The sequence below is a fragment of the Mandrillus leucophaeus genome, unplaced genomic scaffold, assembly GCF_000951045.1.
Source record: "Mandrillus leucophaeus isolate KB7577 unplaced genomic scaffold, Mleu.le_1.0 Scaffold9, whole genome shotgun sequence".
Lineage (NCBI taxonomy): Eukaryota > Metazoa > Chordata > Mammalia > Primates > Cercopithecidae > Mandrillus > Mandrillus leucophaeus.
In genome coordinates this window covers 8,033,659-8,056,628 of record NW_012109807.1, presented here as the reverse complement: position 1 = coordinate 8,056,628, position 22,970 = coordinate 8,033,659, and the positions used below count along the sequence as shown (strand labels likewise).

At 41.6% G+C, this 22,970-nt stretch overlaps 1 protein-coding gene across 1 annotated transcript in view; it reads left to right on the top strand.

Annotated features, from left to right (window-relative positions):
* The window catches only part of VWA3B (von Willebrand factor A domain containing 3B), a 250,566-nt gene that overhangs the window by 145,258 nt on the left and 82,338 nt on the right, over positions 1 to 22,970 (top strand). Inside the window, exons 14-19 of the mRNA XM_011969675.1 lie at positions 1,353 to 1,535; positions 11,673 to 11,803; positions 13,514 to 13,671; positions 18,103 to 18,222; positions 19,840 to 19,927; positions 20,024 to 20,180. Of these exons, the coding sequence (XP_011825065.1) occupies positions 1,353 to 1,535; positions 11,673 to 11,803; positions 13,514 to 13,671; positions 18,103 to 18,222; positions 19,840 to 19,927; positions 20,024 to 20,180 (837 nt within the window). The remainder of the gene's footprint in view (positions 1 to 1,352; positions 1,536 to 11,672; positions 11,804 to 13,513; positions 13,672 to 18,102; positions 18,223 to 19,839; positions 19,928 to 20,023; positions 20,181 to 22,970) is intronic.

Here is a 22,970-nt window from a genome sequence, read left to right as displayed (position 1 = left end):
TGTGGAGGAAGGCTGCACAGCTGATGTGTGTGGAGCCCTGGCTGCACAGCTGATGTGTGTGGAGGAAGGCTGCACAGCTGATGTGTGTGGAGAAAGGCTGCACAGCTGATGTGTGTGGAGCCCTGGCTGCACAGCTGTTTAGACTCGGAGCACAGGGAACTGGGGAAAGTGGCTCAGGTGTGCCACTTGACCTTATCCTAGGCTGACAGCAGCACCTGGCAAATATGCTCGACAAATATTTGTGGAATGCTTTCTAGGGAACATCATCTCATTTACTCCTCACAGCAGTCCTGTAAGGAGGGAGTATTAGTTCTGAGCCACAGATGAGGAAACTCACATTAGACAGGACATGCCCTAGGCCATTCAGATGGGCAGTGCTGGATGAGTGTCAAGCCCAGGTCTCTAGTTCTGGAGCTGTTTCCATCATTCCATACAGCTGAAGACAGCGTGAGCGAGCGAGACTGTCGTGTGTATCACTGTAAGCCCCACACCTGCATCCAGTCTCAGGTGGTTCCTTCATATTAAACTGGCATGATGTTCAAGTGGCCCAGGATGGTGCTGGGGGCTGGGCAGAGGGTGGGGGTGCCCCTTAGTGGCAGAGGGAGCTCCATCCCTGCAATGGGAAACAGCCATTCCTGTCCTCCTGTCCCTCCCCACTGAGGAGTCCTTTTGCTGGTTTATATCCTCAGAGCTTTGAAGAGCAGACTCAGAAAGTTGAAGCAAACCTCTCAGCACCGCAGACTGCCTAACCGTGCCCCTTTCCATCACTCATTCCAGCAGCTTCTCTGGGCTGTGGAGTGGTGGGCCCGCTCCCTGTCTAGCTCCCGTGTACAGTGAAGAAGCCTCTCTCAGCTCTGGGACGCCTTCATCCATGCCTCACAGAGCCTGCCTGCTTTCTTCAGCTTCTAAGATGAACGCCCAGCACATGGGAAGGCCTTCAACAAGCATGTCTTCCTTCACTGTCTGTGGGAAGCGCTGACCATAGCATGCTGGAGGCTGGAAATTGCTCTTTTGCAGCCCAGCACTTTGCACGCATGGACTCTAAGTTCAGGCGCACCTAAAGTCGAGTGACTTGGTTAGCCAGATCTTTCTCCTAGCCTCTTTGTCCCACCCAATTGAGAGACCTCCGAGTCAAGGCCCATGTCTTGTAGATCACTGTACTCTCACCATCTGGCAGAGTCTTTTCTTTGTTTACTGAATTGAATCGACATGTTTATAAGGAGCCACTCACCACTGTATACGGAATTACTGTTTGGGTATCTGTAGTAAATACTAAGGATTTTCATATTCTTTTCTTTCTCTTCTTCTCTTTCCATCTCCCTTCCCCCCCTCCCCAAAACTTATCGTTTCAGCCGCCTGAAATGGTTATAGACCAGGTCAGAGTTTTTCAGGAAATTCCTATTTATACCATCTCCTTCAACTACAACGATGAGATTGCAAACAGGTTTTTGAAAGAGGTTGCTGCTTTGACTGGAGGAGAGTTCCATTTTTATCATTTTGGTTGCAAGGATCCCACTCCTCCAGAGGCTGTTCAGGTAAGAGCTTGGTGGGCTGAGAAGGGAGTGCTCATTTATTTGAGCATTACAGGCTGGCGGTCCCTGGATAATACCTTCATTGAGAAAAGAGCAACCATAAAGATAACTAAGACAAAAAAAAAATGAGTCACTTAACAGTGAGTGTACCAGTGTTTCTCAGAATGTAGCCCAAGGACCACCCGAGCTAGGACATCTGAGCAGATTCCTGCATCCCATTTCAGAGATGCTAAAGCAGGTTGTAGGCATAGAGGCCCAGGAATTATAAATCAATGCATATATTTTGTTTTTCTTCTAAGCTTTTTATTGTAGAAAGTTTCAAACATTACACAAAAATAGAAGCATATATAGACCCCCATGTACCCATAATTTAAATTCAATAATTTTCAATATTTTGCCAAACTTTAGAAATCTGTGTTTTTAACAAGGATACCCGGGGGGCTATATGTGAAGTTTGTTAATCACTGCTATACACAGATATTTGTAGAAAACGAAACAATGTCAAATGTAGGTGGTTAGTTGCTTGCTGACCTCTCAGACTATGTAACCGTTTGACCACCTGATAAAGCAATTTATTCTAATAGGCTAATGGGAGAAAGCAAATAAAATTCTATTCTCTCATCCTCCAGACTCGGCCTGTTCATATGCGTTTCAAGGATGCCCTTCTAGGGTGTGTGTTTTTTGTTTTCTGTTCTGAGCAGTGACTTTAAATCCAGATTCAGTGGGTAGCAGGACAAGTCAGAATACTGATCAGTGCTTCATGTGAGTGAACTACCTGGGACTAGGGAATGAATCATCCAAAAGCATTGGAGGGACCAGCGCTTTAATCTCACAGAGGGCTGGGAAGAGTACTCCCATTAGCGAGGATTGAAAACTTCATAATCCTTTGGGCATTGGGTAAAGTACACAGGAGAGTCTTGCCTCAGTAGCGGGAGCAACCAAACACTCCGGTTCCACCTAGCAAATCTTAAATGAAAGGCCTGAAAGGATCAAACTGTTTCCAACTAACTTAACTGCATCCCAGAACAAACCCCAAGAATAATTACAAGTAAACAAAAATATTCACCACCTGACAAAGTAAAATCAGCAATGCCTAGCATACAACTGAATATTATCAGGCATGCAAAAAAGTAGGAAAATACAGACCCATAATGAGGAGGAAAAACAAACTGAAGACTTAAAATATACCCAGAACTCAATGTTACTATTAGAGCATTGAAACAGTCCTTGTAACTGTGGGGGAGACATGAAAGGTACAAGTAAGGCACAAATTAAACATCTAGTGATAAAAAATATGTGGAATGGGATGAGCAGCAGATCAGACATTGCGTAAGACGAGACTAGTGAATTGGAAGGCAGCAATAGAAGCTATCCAAAATGTAACACAGAAGAATGAGAATTCAAAAATAAAAACCAAACAAAAAACAGAGCATCAGTGAGTCATGGAAAAATCCAAGCAGCCTAATAAACACATAACTGAAACAACAGTGGCCAAAAATGTTCCTAATTGGATTACAACAGTAAACCCACAGACCCAAAAGAACCTCAATGAATCCCAAGCACGAGAAACGTGAAGAAAACCAGGCCAAGGCAGAATCGAACTTTCCAGAAGCAGTGACAAAGAGAATATCTTAAAATAATAGAAAGAGGACACATTGTGCACGAGGAACAGTAGTAAAGGTAACAGCAGATGTCTCATCAGAAATAATGCAAGTAAGGAGACAGTGGAGAAACATGTTTAAAATACTGAGAGACTGTCCACATAGTGTCTATGCAGAGTGAAAATACCTGTCAAAGAGGAAGATAAAATAGACTTTTTAAGATATACAAAAACGGTCAGGTTGAGTGGCTTACACCTGTAATCCTAGCACTTTGGGAGGTTAAGGTGGGCAGATTGCTTGAGCTCAGGAATTCAAGACCAGCCTGAGCAACATGGCGAGACCCCACCTCTACAAAAAATATAAAAAGTAGCTGGGCATGGTGGTTTGCACCTGTAGTTCTAGCTACTTGAGGGGGCGCTGAAGCAGGAGGATCACTTGAACCCAGGAGGCAGAGGCTACCGTGAGCTAAGATCGTGCCACTGCACTCCAGCCTGGGCGACAGTGAGATCCTGTCTCATTAAAAAAAAAAAAAAAAAAGATATGCCAAAACTAAAAGAATTCATCACCAACAAGCCTGCAGTACCAGAAACATTAAAGGGGAGTACTTTAGACAGAAGGAAAACCTTACCAGATAGAAATATGAATCTATGCTAAGGAATAAAAAGCATTGGTAAAGATGATGCTGACTGCATAGGTAAATATGTAAAAAAGATTTCTTCTTGCATAATTGTAAGAAAAAGTACAGGATGGACTTCCAGTTCCAACAAAGATAGAGTAGTGCCATCCGTTGTATGTCCACTGTCTTAAAACCAGAAAGCCGTGGTTATAACTCCAAAAGAGGACAAGGACTCATTGTCCTGTCATTCTTCAGCCATTGTGGAAGACAGTGTGGCGATTCTTCAAGAATCTAGAACCAGAAATACATTTGACCCAGCAATCCCATTACTCGGTATATACCCAAAGGAATGTAAATCATTCTCCCATAAAGACACATGCACACATATGTTTATTGCAGCACTATTCACAATAGCAAAGACATGGAACCAACCCAAATTTTGCCCATCAATGATAGACTGGATAAAGAAAATGTGGTACATATACACCATGGAATACTATGCAGCCATAAAAAGGAATGAGATCCTTCCTTTTCAGGGACATGGATGAAGCTGGAAGTCATCATCCTCAGCAAACTAACTCGGGAACAGAAAACCAAACACTGCATGTTCTCACTTATAAGTGGGTGCTGAACAATGAGAGCACATGGACACAGGGAGGGGAACAACACACACCGGGGTCTGTCAGTGGTGGGGGGCAAAGGGAGGGAGAGCATCAGGACAGGACAAATAGCTAATGCATATGGGGCTTAATGCCTAGGTGCCAGGTTGATAGGTGCCACTAACCACTATGGCATATGTTTACCTGTGTAACAAACCTGCATGTTCTGCACATGTATCCTGGAACTTAAAGTGAAAAAAAAAAGACGCATTGTTGTGTCATTCTCCACATTCCGAGGTCCCGTGGCAATGAGTCCTTGGGACTTTATTTCTATTCATATATCCCAGACAGGGCACTACAGAAGCCTCTCCAACCTGGGATCTCCAACAAACAGTGACAAAAAATGCTCCAGGAAAAGCCTGTTCCCCACGACCGCTGCCCCAGCCAAATGACTGGGAAGAGCACAGCTTAACAACAGAAAACCTTTTTCACAATACCTGTCCTGCTCCAGTCATATACCGTGGAAAAACTGCATCCCCTCCCCCTGGGATTTCAGTGGTGCCAAACAGGGAGCCACTCTTTCACCCACTCTCTTGCTTCATGGAAGCAAGTGACTGTGCTCTGATCCCCCTGCCGAGTGGAGTAGTAGAGCTGACCAGGGAGCTAACCTTCCATTCCTACGTGGTGGAAGCAGGCAGCAACGCTCTGATTTCCTTGCTGAGGCTGTGTCAGTGAGGCTTCGTGGAAAGCTCATTCTCCTTCTGGAAGCAGGTGGTGCTTACATTTTCCTGCTAGGGTAATATCAGAGGGACTGAGTGGAAAGCTGATCTCTCATCCATGCGTGGGCAGGAGCAGCAGTGCCCTGAGTCCCCTACCAGGATAGTGTCCACAGTGTCCAGTGTCAAGCGGACCCTCCACTCCTATCAGGCAGCACGACAACCTAAGCAGGAAGGGTGAGGCCAGTGTAGTCACTGTTTGCTTCGCCAGAGTCCTCATGTCAGCAGGATTCAGCATGAAGATGAGCCTCTACAAAGAGCCATCATCAATGAACATGAAAAAGGGAGAGAGCTGGGGAAAGACCACGCTCCGCTTTCCCCCATCTGTGGTGTTAGTAATGGGAGGCCTCACCTCCACACTCATACAACAGCATGAGACCAAGGGAGAAAGTGTGAAACAGGACTAGCCCCCACAGTGGTCCTCCCCATAATGTCAGCAGGGCCCAGTGGAGGACGGAGGCTTCGCTTCCATTCAGCATTGACGAGACTGAAGGAGGTGGTGCTAGGTGGGCTACTCAGTACACTGTCAACCCCCTACCCTTAAGAGAAAACTGTCCCACAAAAGAAAACTGTGCCACAGAAAGACAGTTGAACTCTTTTTTTTTTTTTAGTGTATGTGCTGCTGAAGCGAGCACAACAGTTGAACTCTTAATCCTGCCACTCTGACAGCTCGCCCCAACAAAAAATAGCTGGGAAAGCTCACCAGATCCATAGTTATGCCCAAGTGAAAGTCAAGTTTATCTATGACAGCCCAGCCCCCACGCATATAAGAAGCACACCAGAGGAGGATGTTTACTTGGATAGGTGGGCAGAGCTTGCTAAAGGGACACAGCTGCCAGTGGCCCATCTGGAAAGCCTCGTTGTCTCTGCAGGCTTGAGACTCTCCTCTCCTGCAGAGACACATCAGAGTGCATGGGAAGAACAGGCAGGAGAGGCCCAGCTAGAACCAGTGGCCCCTTGCAGAAGATGCTTTGTCCCTGTGGGCCAAGGGCTCTCCTACCCTACCCAGTGATACAGGAACACCTGGAGGCACCAAGAGACACCTGGAAGCCTGACGGAGGAAAACCCCTCCTGTCTCTTCAGGCAGCACCAGCAGGGACCAGTGGGGTCCAGAATGCCACCAGATTAGCAAAGAAGACCAAGATAATACCAAAAGCTTCCGAACATCAAACTGCCATTGGAGCAGAGACCCACAAAAGTAGGACAAATTCCACATGCTCAATTTAAGCAGGGCAACTACCAAGTAAAATAAAAGATTTTAAATAGGACCCAGAATCTTCTCACACAATAGAAAATGCCTAGGATCCAGTAAAAAAAAGTGCCCATTCACACAAAGAGCCAAGAAGGCCCCAATTTGAATGAGAAACGACAAATGGTGCCAACACTGAGATGATGTTGGAATATGTTGGAATGATCTGCCAGGATTTTAAAGAAGCTGTCATAAAAATGCTTCAACAATCACTACAAATCCTCTTGAAACAAATGAACAAATAGACAATCTCAGAATATAAGTAGGAATTATAAAAAAAAATCCAAGTGGAACTTTGAGAACTGAAAAATACAAGAACAGAAAATTTTAAAACCTCAGTAGATAGGTTCAATAGTGAAGTAGAGATGACAGGATAATGTCAGTGAACTTGAAGTCAGAACAACAAAATTCAGTCACTCTAAACAACAGAGAGAAAACAGACAAAAAAAAAAAAAAAAAAAAAAAAAAAAAAAAAAGTAAATAGAACCACAGGGACCTGTGAGACAATGACAGAATATCCAGCATTAGTATCATCAGAGTCCACAAAAGAAACAAGAAGGAAAATGGGACTGAAAAAAAATGACAAAATAATAGCCGAAAACTTCCCAAAGTTGGTGAAATATACAAATATACAGATTCAAGAATCTGAGTAAACTCCAAACAGGATAAGCCCAAAGAAATCCAGGCCAAGATGTGTCATAGTTAGACATTTGAAAATTAAAGACAAAGAAAAAAATAATAAAAATGACACCAATTCAATTGCAGATTTGACAGCAGACTTTCTGTCCAAGACCAAAGAAGCCAGGGGAAAAATGGCACAATATTTTTCAAGTATGAAAGAAAAGAACCATTAACCATGAATTTTATTATTTTATTTTATTTTATTTTATTTTTAGAGACAGAGTTTTACTGCATCACCTAGGCTGGAGTGCAGTGACACAATGTTGGCTCACTGAATCCTTAAACTGTTACGCTCCTGTGATTCTCCTGCCTCAGGCTTCCAAGTAGTTAGGACTACAGGTGTGTGCCACCATGCATGGCTAATTTTTTCATTTGTAGAGACAGGGTCACACTATGTTGCCCAGGCTGGTCTTGAACTCCTGGCCTCAAGCAGTCCTCCTGCCTCAGCCTCCCAAAGTGCTGAGATTACAGGTATTAGCAACCCCAAACTTTATATTTCACAAAACTATCTTTCAAGGATGAAGGGGAGATAAAAATATTCTCAGATAAATAAAAACTAAAAGAACTTATTGTTAGAAAACTTATTGATTGTTTACAGGAGGTTTTTCAAGCAAAAGGAAATTATAAAAGATATAATTGGAGCATCAGAAAGAAAAGAAAGAGCAGAAATATTGGGAGATATAATCTATCCTTTTCTTCATGAGATTTACAAATCGTATTTTTAATGATTGAAACAAAAGTTGTAACATCACGTAACACTGAAGACAATAATAGTTGAAGCTGGAGAAGGTAAAGGGACCTAAATGGAAGTGATGTTTACTTATTTTCATTGAAGGAGTAAAATGTTGATGCTAGGACTGTTATAAGTCACATATATATGCTGTCATACTGACAGGATTCATTACAAAAGCCATACAAAGGGCTACATTCAAAAACTCTGTAAATAAATCAAAATGGAATTGTAAGGAAAAAAAAAGCTTAAATAACCCGAAGGAATGCAAGGAAAGAGAGCGGAGGAATGAGACCAGAGAAAACAAACTGTAAAATACTGTGAGTAAGTACTAACATGTCAATAATGCTTTTTAAATTAATGGTCTAATTATACCAATCAAAAGACAGATACAGCAGAGTGAATTAAAAAAAACAAAAACAAAAAAAAAACAAACCAAAAAAACAGAACCAAACTATGTGCTGCTTTCAAAAAACTCACTTTAATTCTAAAAAGGTAGGTTCAACTAAAAGGATTTTTTGAAATATATCATGCAAAAATCCTTAACAAAGTATTAGTAAAATGATTCCAGCAATGTATTAAAACTTATACACTACGATCAAGGGGGATTTACTCCATATATACAAGAATATTTGTTCTTTTTTTTCTTTACCCAGGCTGGAGTGCAGTGGCACAATCTTGGCTCACTGCAATCTCCACCTCTGTGGTTCAAGCAATTCTTCTGCCTCAGCCTCCCGAGTAGCTGGGATTACATAGGCACTGGCCACCATGCCAAGCTAATTTTTATTTTTAATAGAGACAGGGTTTCCCCATGTTGGCCAGGCTGATCTCGAATTCCTGACCTCATGTGATCCACCTGCCTTGGCCTCCCAAGGTGCTGGCATTACATGCATGAGCCACCCCACCCGGCTATTTGTTTTTGTATATTGGAAATATTTGTTCGTTTGTTTCAAGAAATTTGTAACTGATTGTTTCAACATTAGAAAATCTATTAGTATTATCCAGCGTATCAACAGTCTAAAGAAGAAAAACTGTATGGTTGTATCAATTGATGCAGAAAAAGCCTTGACCGAATTCCACACCATTCATAATAAAAAACTCTCAGCAAAATAGAAATAGAGGAGAACTTCCTCAACTGAATAAGAACGTCAGTGCAACACCTACAGCTAAAGTCATACTTAGTAGTGAAAGGCTGAGTGATTTCCCCTTAAGATTAGAAGAGAGTCAAAGACATCTATTCTCATCACTCTAATTCAACATACCACTGGAAGTTCTAACCATGGCAACAAAGCAAGAAAAGAAATAAAAGGCATACAGATTGGAAAGGAAGAAATAAAACTTTTTATTTGTAGGTAACATATTATCTACATAGAAAACCCCAGGAGATCTACAAAAAAAAAAAAAAAGTAACTTTTATGAGATTTCAGCAAAGTCACAAAATTAATACACACACAATTCAATCACATTTTGATAAAGTAACAGTGAGCATGTGGAAGTGAAAATTAAATACCCAATACCAATTATAATTGAGTTTCAAAGAAGATGAAATGTTTATGCACCTAAAAAGTATGTACAGAAGTTTTATGTTGAAAATTACAAAATGCTGAAGATACCAGAGAAGATCTAAATAAATGGAAAGACATGTTCTGTTCATGGATTGAATGACTCAACATATTAGAGACATCAGTTCTCCCCAGCTTGATCTATAGGTTTATTAAAATTTCTATAAAAACCCCAGAAATGTTTTTTACAGACATAGTTAAGGCTATCTGAAATTTATGTGACAAGTCACAGGCTCTAATAAAGTTTAAACAATCTTGAAAAAGAAAAATAAAGTGGGAAGAATCTTTATACGTAGTATTAATGCTTACTGTGTAGCTGCATTCATCAAGATGTATGGCTTTAGTGTAGAAACAGACACGTGGACCAATGGAACAGTTATAGAAACACACCCACACAACATGCTCAACTGATTTTCGACAAAGATGCAGAAGCAATCCAGTGGAGGAAAGATAGCCATTTGAATAAATGGTTGGAGCAATTGGATATCCAAAGGCAAAATAATAAACCCCAACCTAAACCTCATACCTCATGGACATCTTAGCTCAAAATGGATCATGGACTTACATCTAAAAACATAAAACTATAAAACTTCTAGAAAGAAATGTGGGAAAAATTGGGGGGATGTTGGGCTACCAAAGAATTTTTAGTCTTGATTCCAAAAGCACGATCCATAAAAGGAAGCATTAATATATTGAATGTCATCAAAATTAAAAGCTTTCACTCTTTGGGAGACCCTGTTAAGAGCATAAAAAGATGAGCTGCAGACTTAGAGAAAGTATCTGCAAATGACATATCAGACAAAGGCCTTAGTATCTAGAATATATGAAGAACTCTTAAAACTCAACAGTAGAAAACAAACCATCTAATCAGAAAATAGGCAAAACGTATGCAGAGACATTTCACCGAAGAGAATCTACAGATGGCAAAGAAACACATGAAAAGAGGGTCAACGTCGTAAAATTCAACAGCCCTTCAGGTTAAAAACACTCCATAAACTAGGTATTGGTGGAACATATCTTAAAATAATAAGAGCCATTTATGACAAACCCGTAGCCAATATCATACTGAATGGGCAAAAACTAGAAGCATTCCCTTTGAAAACCCGCACAAGACAAGGATGCCCTCTCTCACCACTCCAATTCAGCATACTGTTGGAAGTTCTGGCCAGGGCAATCAGGCAAGGGAAAGAAATAAAGGGTATTCAAATAGGAAGAGAGAAAGTCAAACTGTCTCGGTTTGCAGATGACATGATTGTATATTTAGAAAACCCCATCATCTCAGCCCAAAAACTCCTTCAGCTGCTAAGCAACTTTAGCTAAGTCTCAGGATACAAAATCAATGTGCGAAAATCAGAAGCATTCCTATACTCCAATAACAGACAAGCAGAGAGCCAAATCATGAGTGAACTCCCATTCACAACTGCTATAAAGAGAATAAAATACCTAGGAATATAGCTTACAAGGGACGTGAAGGACCTTAACATCACAAACCACACGGTCCAGTCATTCTACTCCTAGATATTTATTCAGGAAGAATGAAAGCCAATGTCAATGCATAGACTTGTATGCAAATGTGTGTAACTTTATTTATAATAGCCCAAACCTGAAAACAACATCAACAGGTGAATGGATAAGTAAATCGTGGTATTTAATAGTGGTATACAATAGAATACAGCTCAGAAATAAGAAATGAATGAACTATTGATTCATGCTACAACATGGGTGAATCTTAAAATAATTATATAAATGAAGAAAGGAGAAAAGAGTAATTTCTGTATTATTCCATTTATATAAAATTCTAGAAAACTGAAACTAATGTGTAGTGGCCGAAAGCCAATGAGTAGTTCCTGGAGAATGGAGGGAGAGGGCTTGTAGGAGGGTGGGCAGATTTACAATGGGGCACAAGGGAATTTGGAGGGTGATGAATATGTTCATTATTTTGACTGTAAGAATGATTTCACAGTTGGGAAAGTCAAACTATTCAAATGGTACATTTTACAGATGTTCAGCTTATTGTATGTGAATTACACATCAATAAAGCTGGCTAAAAATGGGATAATATAAGAACAACATAAAATTCTTTCGATTCTTCTTTTGCTGATACAGTTGGCTTTCTGTTAGAAATGTTTGGCATTTGCTGGCCGTGTGCTGTAGCCCCAGGTACTTGGGAGACCAAGATGAGAGGATCACTTGAGCCCAGGAGCTCAAGACCAGCGTGGACAACATAGTGAGCCTCTTGTCTCTAAAAAGAAAAGAAAAGAAACATGTTTGGAATTTGAGCTCTTTTTATCTAGTCTTATAGCATATTCACTTCTCATTTTGGCAGAATGAAGATCTGACTCTTTTAGTTGAGGAAATGGAACAAGGTCACCGTGACCTGGAGAAGATGCGAGACCTTTATTCCGAGTCGGTGATCATGGACTGGTGGTACAATGCGGAAAAGGATGGAGACAGCAAGTGAGCGCGCCTGCCCACCTGTCTCCCTGCGCGGGGGCCACTCGAGAGCGGGGCCTGCCCCCTGGGCCCTTGTCCTTTCTGAAATGCTCTGTGAAATTTCTTTTAGTGAAAAGAATCACATAGTGTGATTAAGTTAGGATTTTTTTAAGCAAAGAGAATTAATAATTTAATGACAATTTAATCGTGGGCTTGAGGAGGCCACATATTCCCCTTTATGTTATCCATGCAGTGCGGACGGGCCCCCAGACCCAAGCACTGACATGGCAGAGAGGAGCGCTGTGTGGGGAAGGAGCTCTGACTCCGGGATCCGGAGGCCGAGGCCTGGACTTCCCTCTGTGTGACTGTGGTGAGGCCCAAACTTCCCTCCACACCTCTCCATTGCATGGGCCTCTGTTTCCTCATCTTTAAAATGGTGGCCGTGGTGGTGGGTTTGGGATAGATGATTTCTCATGTCTGCCCCCATCCTATATTCTAATATATTTCTATTTCGTGGTTTTTAAACAAAATCAAAACCACCCCCGAACACACCGGAAATTGGTCAAATTTTGTTAAGATGATTTAATATTTTCCAGATATTCAAGTATTACAGCCTACCCTGCCAGGGTATCTTTTTTAGTTCAAAGAATGATAGAAAATTGGGGAAAAAAAGAAAATACATTTATTAATCAGAATTTATTGTTCAACAAAACGCACTCTCTTCCTGTTAGCAAAGTAAGCATTTGTACAGGTTTAGGGTAGGGCATGACTGTGGAACCAGTAAAAAGAGGTAAATGTTATAATGGTCATCTTATAATGAGATTTTATGGCATTATTTTTTTAAGTATTTGTGAAAGCACAGAGACAGCTTCTAAACTTCGAATTTTTGAACAAATAAACTAAGAATCAAGTAAATAAGCTGTTTATTGAGTACAAACCATGCAGTAAGAGAACTGGGGTGCACAGATGAATGTCAGCCTGGTTCCTTCTGCCGTGGGGGGGCACAGTGCGGGCACAGACCCACAGAGGGCTGTGGAACCCGGGGCAGGTGCTCCGCGGAGGTGTCAAGGGGCACTGGTGCAGGAGGGAGGGCACACGTCACAGTGTTGGAGCAGAAGATTGCTCCGAAAGTTTTCCTTTGTATGGCTGCTGTCTTCAGAGCTTCAGAGAAGGTCATGTCTGAGAAAACACTCAAGTGTTTCTGGGATCCCTCCATTCTGCAGAACGGTTCCCTGTGATCTGGTGCTGGCATGGGAGGTCCAAGGCAGGAGTTCCCTTCTCTAGCTTTTGTAAGTGCCTGCTGGTAGACACTTTGGTTAGAGAGTGGGTTTCTGCAGTGCTTACTTGTTTATAACAGGCTTTCCCCCCTACGAATCCTCCCATCGGCCCCATGTCGTCACTAGACAGGTGTACAGGTCACGTCTCCTGCAGTTGATAGATGAGGAAAGTGAAGAAGTTTAGAGAAGATTGAGTTACTTGACTGAGGTCACAGAGCCAGGAAGGACCAGACCTGTGATGTTAGCTGTATCTTCTGACTCCAAGGCTGGGCCCCTGTCCACTCTTCGGCACTGGTCAGGGATAAATGACTGTTTTTATATTAACCCGGATGGGGGAAGGCTTACTTCTTTAAGTTTGCAGTGTTCAACATGAATGTGTTGACTTAACTCTGCCTTCTTGATGGAAATTTTTTTCTCTCTCTTTTTTTTGCTCTACTTTTTATCTAAATCAAAACAGGCATCAAAAGGAAATCTGTTCTATGGTTTCAACCCCAGAAAAATGTGCAAAGCCTCAATCTGATGTCGGTTCAACACAAACTTCATCCCTGAATGTGTTGAAGGGACCATGGGGCCTTTCAGATCAAAAGATTCGGAAAAAGAAAGTCCTCCACGCAGGTATCAGTGAACAAAGCGGCTTGACTCTTTGCTGGTTTCTCTTCAAGGCAAGAAGATAGAATAAAACTAAACACACGTACTATTTTTAAGACGCACTAAACCTGTGGGTTTTTTTAAATTAAAAATTTTACTAAAATAATTGTACATTCACATGATCTTATATATACCTACCCTTCATCCTGTTTCCCCGATGGTAACATCTTGCAAAATAATAGTCCAATATTGAAACCAGGATATTGACATTGATACAATATCCACAGGTCTTATTCATATTGTCCAGTTTTACTTGTACCCGTGTGAGTGTGTGTGTGTGTTGTGTGTGTCTGACAGTCTATGTTTAGGTCTACACGGTTCGATCACATGTATAGGTTTGTGTTTCCACCACTACAGTCAAGATGCAGCAGAGTCCCATCACCACGGGAATCCTTCATGCTGCCCTTTCATAACCACACCCGCCTCCCTTGCACACCCTTCCTACAGCTAAAATCAAACCAAGTGGTGAAAGACTGAATTATTTCCCCCTAAGATTGGGGAAAAGGATGCCAACTGTCACCACCCTTATTCAACGTAGCACGGGAAGTTTTAACCACTGCAGCAAGGCAAGAAGAAAAAATAAAGCAAGAAAGATCGGAAAGAAGAAATAAAACTGTCCCGATTTGCAGATATCGTATTGTCTATGTAGAAAACAGCAAGGGATGTACCAAAAATACAAGTTCTAGAGCTGCTGAGTTCAGCAAGGTCTCTGGCTACAGGACACACAAAACCAGTTGCATTTTGATATACTAGCAGTGAACATACTGCAAACTATATTAAAGCCATTCATAATTGCTCCAGATAAAATACATTAGGTGAACATGTAACAAAGTATGTGCAGAATCTGTATGCTGAAAATTATAAAATTCTTCTGTAGGACACTAAAGAAGACCTAAATAAATTGAGATACTGTGTTCAGAGGTTGAATGAATTGGTGTGACAGATGACAATTCTCACCTCATTTATCTATAGGTTTAATGAAATTCCTAATAGAATCCCCAAAATCTTTTTATAAACATATGCAAGCGTATTCTAAAATATATACAGAAACTTCAGGTTCTACAATAGCTAAAATAATTTTGAAAAAGAGAATGAAGTTGGAAAAATCGCCATACTGGATATTAAGGCTTACCACATAACCACATGAATGAAGACAGCGTGGTGTCAGCAGAGGGATAGGTGGAACAGGGCCTGGGTTTAACCCACACAAATATACCCAAATGATTTGACAAAGGTGCAAAGTTCACTCAATGGAGGGAGTAAAGCGTTTTCAACAAAGACGCGGAAGCAATATCTACAGTCGAAGAAGGAAAAGAAACTTGACCGTAATCTCACACGGACCGTGGATTTAAATGTAAAACAGAAAACCATAAGACTTCTAGAAAAAAGATTAAAGAAAACTTCTATCCAGCGAAGGAAGTTCCACGCATTTCTAGCTTTCTGGGAGTTTTTATCATGAATGGGTGCTGGATTTTATCAAACGCTTTTTCTGTGTCAACTGAGACAGGCTTTTTCTTTAGTCTGTTGACATGGTGGATGACATTAATTGATTTTCAAATGTGGAAGCAGCCTTGTATATCTTGGAACATTTCCCACTTAGTCTCAGTGTATAATTCTTTTAATGCATCACTGGATTCCATTCGTTACTATTTTGTTGAGGATTTTGGTATCAACGTTCATGAAAGCTATTGATCTATAGTTTTATTTATTTTTCTTTTTTTAATACTGTCTTCATCCAGCTTTGGTATCAAGCTAATACTGTCCTCACCAAATGGGTTGGAAAATTGTCCCTCCTCTTCTATTCCTGGAAGAAATTGATGTAATTCTTCTTTGAATGTCTGGTAGAGTTATCATGGAGCCATCTGGGCCTAGGGATTTCTTTTCCAGATTTTTCATGATGAATGCCATTTCTGCAATGGTTTTAAGGATATTGTCCATTTCAGGTTGGTCGAGTTCTGGCAGTTTGTGGTTTCTGAGTAATTGGTCTATTGTTTCTAATTTATCAAATTTATGAGGGCAAAGTGGTTTTTTGTATCCCTTTGTCAGCTTTTTTAATGGCTGCAAGATCTTTAGCAATGAACTCTCAATATTAGTGCTTTCATCTGTCTTCTCTCTTTTTGTCTTTTTTCTATCTAGCTAGAGGTTTTCTTGATTTTCCTTCTATTTGTTCATTTGTTTCCAGAGAATGTATAATTAATTGTTGAAGGACTTTTATGGGTAGCCTCTTTAAAATCCTTGTCAGATAGTTCCAGCTCCTGATTCTTCTTGGTGTTGGCATCATGCGTTTGCTTTTTCTGATTGAAGGAGAGATTGTTTTTCTAGTTACTGATATGATGGGTGATTTTTTATAGTATCCTGGACATTTTGTCTATTATGTTAGTTACTCTGCATCTCATTTAAGTATTTTATTTTAGGAAGTAGTCATCCTGTTTAAATTTAACATGTGGGCCTTGACCTACTTTTGTGGGCTGTGATTCTGATGGCAACTTAATTTTCACAGGCTCTGTGGTATTGTTAATATTTTGGTGCTTGTGTTTCTGCTGTTTCTGGGGCTCCTACTGGTCCCTGCTGGTGCTGCCTGAGGTGGCAGCAGGCATCCCCTCAGACCAGGATGTTAGATATCTCCGAGGGGAGAGTTGCAGCAGCTCCCCCAGTGCTGTCTCTGGGGTGTCCCCATGTTGCTGGCAGGGAGGAGGGCCTTGAACCTACAGGGACCAAGAGGCTTCCCGGAAGGGGCCACTAACTGGAGACTGGCCCTCCTGCAGGATCTGTCCACATGCTCCCGCTCCCTGTGTACAAGGGAGCAGCGTCGTACATGGGAAGAAACAGGCTTCCCACACTGGCCACTTGTGTGGCTGGGTCCCCTTTTCCAGTCCTGCCTGCTCCAGTGAACCTGAGTTTTGCCAGAGTTGCTCCTTGTCTTAAACATTTTAATGGCCAATTGTCACTGCCTCCGTTTCACTTAGATTTGGGATGCTTGGTATTGGGAGACAATCATATGCTGAGTTTCTATTTTGTTTCCATTTGTGAGGTAGAGGAGTGATGAAAAGCCATGACTGATCCTACAGAGTCAGGGGAGGAGCTAAATGCTTGACCCCACTGCTAGATAAATGTTTCATTCCGTGTTTGCGGCCTTTGGGAACGTTATAGTTTTTACGTTTGGAGACTTGGGGAGCTAAATTTCATTTTCATTTGGCTCACGTAAATCTGATTGTTTTGCCTGGCAGTGTTGGTCCAGGTGGCCTGCCAGTGTGGACAGCGGCAGGAGCTCAGCTCTCTGATTCGGATTGTTTATCTCTTTTTCTCACAGACAGAGCTTCTAAGAAAATTTAGTTTTCTTAGTTCCTGGGTACAGAGACAACCAAGGCAGGGCTTACCCTTTTGTTGCCTAGAAAAACAGTGACTACCATCTAGCACACTCCTTCTCTATGCATGGAGACCACTGGTGTTACTTTTCTGTGTGAAAGCTACCCATTTGCAGATTACTAGCCAATCTTTGCTCTAACTGTCTAATTTCTTGTAGGAGAGGGTATGTCCTCTCAGTGAAAACGCAGACACATTTCATTCACGAAGGCTGACATAAAGCCTTGGAACAAGGTACGTCTAAAGCCTCCAAATTATGAAGTACAGACTGCACTTACAATTAGTGTGGTTTCTGTTATCAAATATAAAAAGTAATCAACATGATTTGGCACAGGCTCATTGCCCTCTAAAGCACACAGATTCAAGGTCAATATTTGCTAAGTCGTCATTTGCCTGTAGAAGGGACACATCAGAGGGTAGAAAATAACATAAACAAAGATCTGGACAGCAATTGTGGTGGGCAGAATTTCTAGAATGGCCTACCAAAGATGTCCTACTCTGTACCCTGCAACCTTTGAATATGATGACATGTCACTGTCATGACCAGGTTATGCTGACCTAGACAGGGTTATCGAGGTGGGTCCAGTGTAACTGTGGGAACCGCGAAAAGCAGGAGCTATTTCCAGCTGGTGGCAGAAGAGAAAGTGAGAGAGATTTGAACCACAAGAGGAATTGAATGTGCTTGAAGATGAGTCGTGTGAGAAGTAATACATGTACCTTAAGCAGCCGAGAGAGGCCCTGGGCTACAGCCAGCAAGGAAACGGAGCCTTAGCCCTCCAACTGCAAGGAGCTGAGTTCTGCCGGCAGCCTGAATGAGCGCGGAAGCTGACGTCTCTCCAGGAGGGGCCCAACATAAATTGAGATAAAGGGAGCAAGACGTCCCAGCCGCTTTCAGTGTGTGACAGCACCATCCTCGGAGGGTTGGGAAACTAAAGTTGCATTCTTACTTTAAGGAGCTGATAAAATAGTTGTATCTAATGAAGCATCTCCTTCCATCCCCAATTCCTTTAACTCTTCTCTCTGTGATACCAACAGAATCAACCAAAACCAGCCTACTCAGGAGCCAGATGTCCTCCCTCAGGAGCTCAGCTGGCAGTGAAAGGAAGGATGGCCTCTCCAATGCCAGCAGCCAGAGGACTGCTCTAAGTGACAAAGGCAAGCCAGAAAGGGTCTCTGTGGCCAGCCAGCCTCCCTTTCCCCAGTGTGTCTGTTCCAGAAAGAGCAGCGTGTAGATATGTTGGTGAAATCTTATTTTAAATGGGCCCAGATTGCTTCCTATTCAAAGGAATCCCTTGTAAGTCAGGTCTGCCTGCTTTATGACCTGGATTGTCTGAGAGCTGGCCTTGTGCTTATGGTGCCTGGGTGTTCAATACACACGTGGCTCACATAACTATGGTCATGCGCTGTCCCTTCATGGTTTGATTTTGAAACTGTCATATTTCATAGTTGGTTTTTTTCTTCCCTTTCTTCAATGGATGATGCTACCAGATGAGCCCCTCTCTGGTCCAAATGGTCAGCCTTTTGGGGACTGCTTATGAAGAAAATGTGATTTTTCCTTCAATCGTTGTTCCTATTGATAAAATTATTAATCTTAAAGTAATAAATTTTGAAATGTTTGATGCCTGTAGCATTTTTCTTATATTTCAAATAGTTGATAAATTAAAAATCCCAGTTAAACACACACATACACACAATCTCGTAGGGAGTAGGAAGTGGCCAGGTGGCAGATGTACCCCTGTGGCGACACAGTCATAGTTTAATTGAACTCCGTTTTCTTCAGTGCTGATCTGTGTGGTATCTTTTCCTCATTTTTTTTTTTTTTTTTTTTTTTTAGACAGAGTCTCACTCTGTTACTTAGGCTGGAGCGTTGTGCTGCAACCTTGGCTCACTGCAACCTCTGCCTCCCTGGTTCAAGCAATTCTCCTGCCTCAGCCTCCCGAGTAACTGGGATTACAGGTGCCCACCAGCACACCAGTCTAATTTTGTATTTTTAACAGAGACAGGGTTTCACCATGTTGGTCAGGCTGGTCTCAAACTCCTGACCTCAGGTGATCCACCCACCTCAGCCTCCCAGAGTGCTGGGATTTTGGCCAGGCACAGTGGCTCACTTTCAATTAACTGGCCGTATTTCCTAAGTTGTCTACATTCCTTAAAGGGCTTATCAAATGATGACTGGGATATGAGTTCTTAGCTATTTAACTAGCTCACGCCCAAACACACCTCCTTCTGAATGCTGCTCAGTCAATAGATATCCCTTTTCATTTATAAATACACATTTATATAAGGATATATTTAAAACCCCAAATATTAATTTGAAAATTTGAACTTACAACTAAACAGGACCTAACAGGTTTTATGGTTTTCTACAGAAAGCTGAAGAACCACAAAACAATCCATCAGAAATTAAAATGTTGATCAAGGCTCTCTTATATAATTTGGGGGAGTCCAAAAGGTCAATATTGAACAATCATCGGTTAATGGTATTTTTATTGCACACTTTTTAGAGGTGTGTTTTCTGAATGAAAGAATGAATATGTCTCATTGTCTCGAAACAGTGGTAGTGCTGTATTTACCCGTGCATTGGTCTGTAGTGTAAATTGCAAAAGAATCTTGCCTGAGAGCCCGCTCTGACAAATCAGGATACGTTCTCTGAAATGTGGTCCATTTATTAGCTCTCTGTCACAGCTGAACTGAGACAAGCGTGATCCCTTTGCATTTTATGTAAAACCCACATGTGAGGAAAATACACAACTGCCACTTCCCCTTCCACAGAAATGAGCATCCTGCTGCCTGAGGAGTGTCTTGATGACACATCGTCAGAAAGGGTGACCGGAGAAGGAAGCCAGGTTTACGACCACAAGTGAGTTCTTTAATTTGACAAAGACAGTTCTGTTATGCTTTTGTTGGTTACCCATCAAGTTGTAAAATTTAAAACACCACCTCCTTGTGTTCTTAGTTCTTCAGACGTATCTTCAGAAAACTGGCTCAAGACCTATGGCTTGGTTGCCAAGAAACTCACCCTCATGGATGCCTTGTCGGTGACAGCGGTCCCCCACAGCTCCACCTACGTTCCCGTCCTGGACAAGCATGTCACGTCTAAGGTCTTTGATGAGGTAAACTGATTGTCTGTGCGTCCCTACTTGAGGCCATTTTCATTTTCTGCTCAACTAAAAAGTAGTCCAATTTCTTGTGTGGTTGTAACAGAAATGTATTTTAGCCATTGGGGGAAAAAGTATTTGTAAAGGCAGTAGAAGGGAGAGAGAGAGGCTCTTAAGAATTCGGGCGCAGTGGCCCACACCCTTAACCCCAGCACTTTGGCAGGCTGAGGTGGGCGGATCCCTTGAATCCAGGAGTTTGAGACCAGCCTGGGCAACATCATGAAACTCTGTTTCTACAAAAAATACAAAAATTAGCCAGACATGGTGACATGCACCTGTAGCCCCAGCTACTTGGGGGACTGAGGTGGGAGGATCGCTTGAGCCTGAGAGATCGTGGCTGCAGTGAGTAGTGATGGCGTCACTGCACTCCAGCCTGGGTGACAAAGAGATATCTTGTCTCAAAAACAAGGAAAATAAGAATTCTCTTTTTAGGCTGGGAGGAAACTGATCTCGGTTGGGTTGGCACTCGGTGGCTCGTTGCTAATGGATAGAAGTGTGGGGCTGCAGAAATGATTGAAAACTCTAGGTCAGTGTCATGAGTGAACATCAAGTATCATCCCTCATGAAAGGAAAGGGACGGCTTGCGAGAGATTATGTCCTTCCTTTGCTTACCTTCTCTTCCTAAATGGAGTGGCATCTTTTGCATCAAAAAGCCTCCAAAGGAAAAAGTTAAGAGAGCAAAGGAAAAAGTTAAGAGAGCAAACGAGCAAGCCACATGTTAGCAAAAGGACCACCAGACTGTCCTAGGTGGGTCCTGAGAAGAGAAAAACAGCTTCCAAAGGGAGGGCGTGGTGGGGTTAAATGTGGAGGAAGGCCAAGGAAGTACCACTGAAAACTTAACACTGAATTTGGCAACAAGGAGGTGCTCATCTTTACAAGAATAATTCCAGTGGGACGGCTAATCTCGGGTCAGACTGCAGTGGGGATGAAGAACACCAAAAACATGAGAACATGAAGACTGAACCTCAGTGCTTCCTGGCAAATACAACAGCAACTGATTTAAATAGAAACATTTCAGTCTTTGCAGTCACTGAATGGAAACAGTATCCTTAAAAGACCTGTCTCATGCTGAAATCTTTGCAGAGGAAATGATGCGATGCTTGGGGATGCTTGGGGATGCTTGGGGTTTGCTTTATTGTAATGGGAGTGGTGGAGTAGTGTGGCGGGCTTGGGGGGAGTAGATGAAATAGATAGACCACACATTGATCATTGTTGCATTTGGGTAAGACTTGGTGAGAAGGGTCGTTTTACTATTCTTTCTGCTTTTTTGTGTTATTTGAAATTTTCCATAAAAAGAAGTTGAAAAGATCAAAGGCAGGAGAAAATTTTTTTTTAAATGAAAAGACCTTTTCTAACTGACCTTGAAGTAGCTGAGATTTGATGTATTGGAAGAAGCAGATGAATTGGTGAATTTTTTTTTATTCGCACGTTTAAAACGTTATCACCCATGGAGGCCCACCTGCCTGCTGGTTTGGGATGACCAGCGACTCTCCCTCCGGAGGCTGTGTGTGTGTTCTCCTTTAGGCTGGTTGCTGGCTGCTTTGCCTCAAGGTGAATGCTCCTGTCCCTGGCTGTTACCCTTGTGGTTGGCAGTTTTGATTTATACCTGATTAGTCAGATGTCAACTTCACCACTTGAACTTGACTTCTTCTAGAAGCAACAGGGAGAAACTGAACACTGATTTATTTCTTCTAGGAGGTTTGGGGACAGCTCCTTCATATTCTCTGCCGTTATTTTACTATTCTTGAGTTTTATTTGGGACAAAATATATTTAGTGAACTCTACCTAGAAATATAATTTTCCTGGGCTTCTTATGCCTCCTTCTAAATGTCCCAACAACTTGAGTTAGAGTGAAAAGGAAATTTCTTGAAAAAAATATGATAGGATAGGGAAGCAGAAGCATAAAATCCAAGGAAGAAACCAGAGAGGAAAGATTGACAGGCTGAGGAAGTAAAAATGCTATTTTGCTTAAAAACATGTAAATAAAATGAAGGCAAATGTCAGAAAAATACCTGCAACGTGTATGACAGACAAAAAGGGCCATAGGAGTGATATCTTACATGTGTGTATCAGTATAAATGACTGTGTGTGTGTGAATCAGTGTTCAGTGTGTGAACACACATGCACACACATCCATACCATAAGAGAATGAGAAAATGACAAATACCCCACTGGAAAATGTAGGGAAAAAAAGAAAAAAGTCAAAACCATATACAAAAATATTTAACTTTACTGGTAACCAACTCTATGCCTTAAAAAATGCACATTGAAAATCAATTAGACACTGCCTCCCTCATCAAATTGGTAAGGTTAAAAATCACCAATAAACAGTAATGGCAAGGATAAGGTGGGATGGACACTTATATCCTGCTAGTGAGAGTATAAATTGGTGCATCCTTAGTGTAAAATGTTAAGAGCCTATATTTACCCCAGTGAATTCATATATTACTAGGAATCTATGTAAGGAAATAACTAGAGATACTGAAGTGTATGTGCAGAGAAAAATTACTACTGCCTTATAGCCAACAATGGAAAACAACACAAATTCATATAATGGAGTGTCATACATTCCATTCATCAGATATCACATTTCTAAAGAATGAGTTTCACACGATGAAAAACCCTCATGCCCTCATGCTAAATGAAATACCATGCTAAATAAAAAAAAATCAGAGTGTATAGTGTGTTAGAAATTTGATTGTACATGTGACTGAGATAGGCATGGTGGTACTTTCTCCTTCCCCC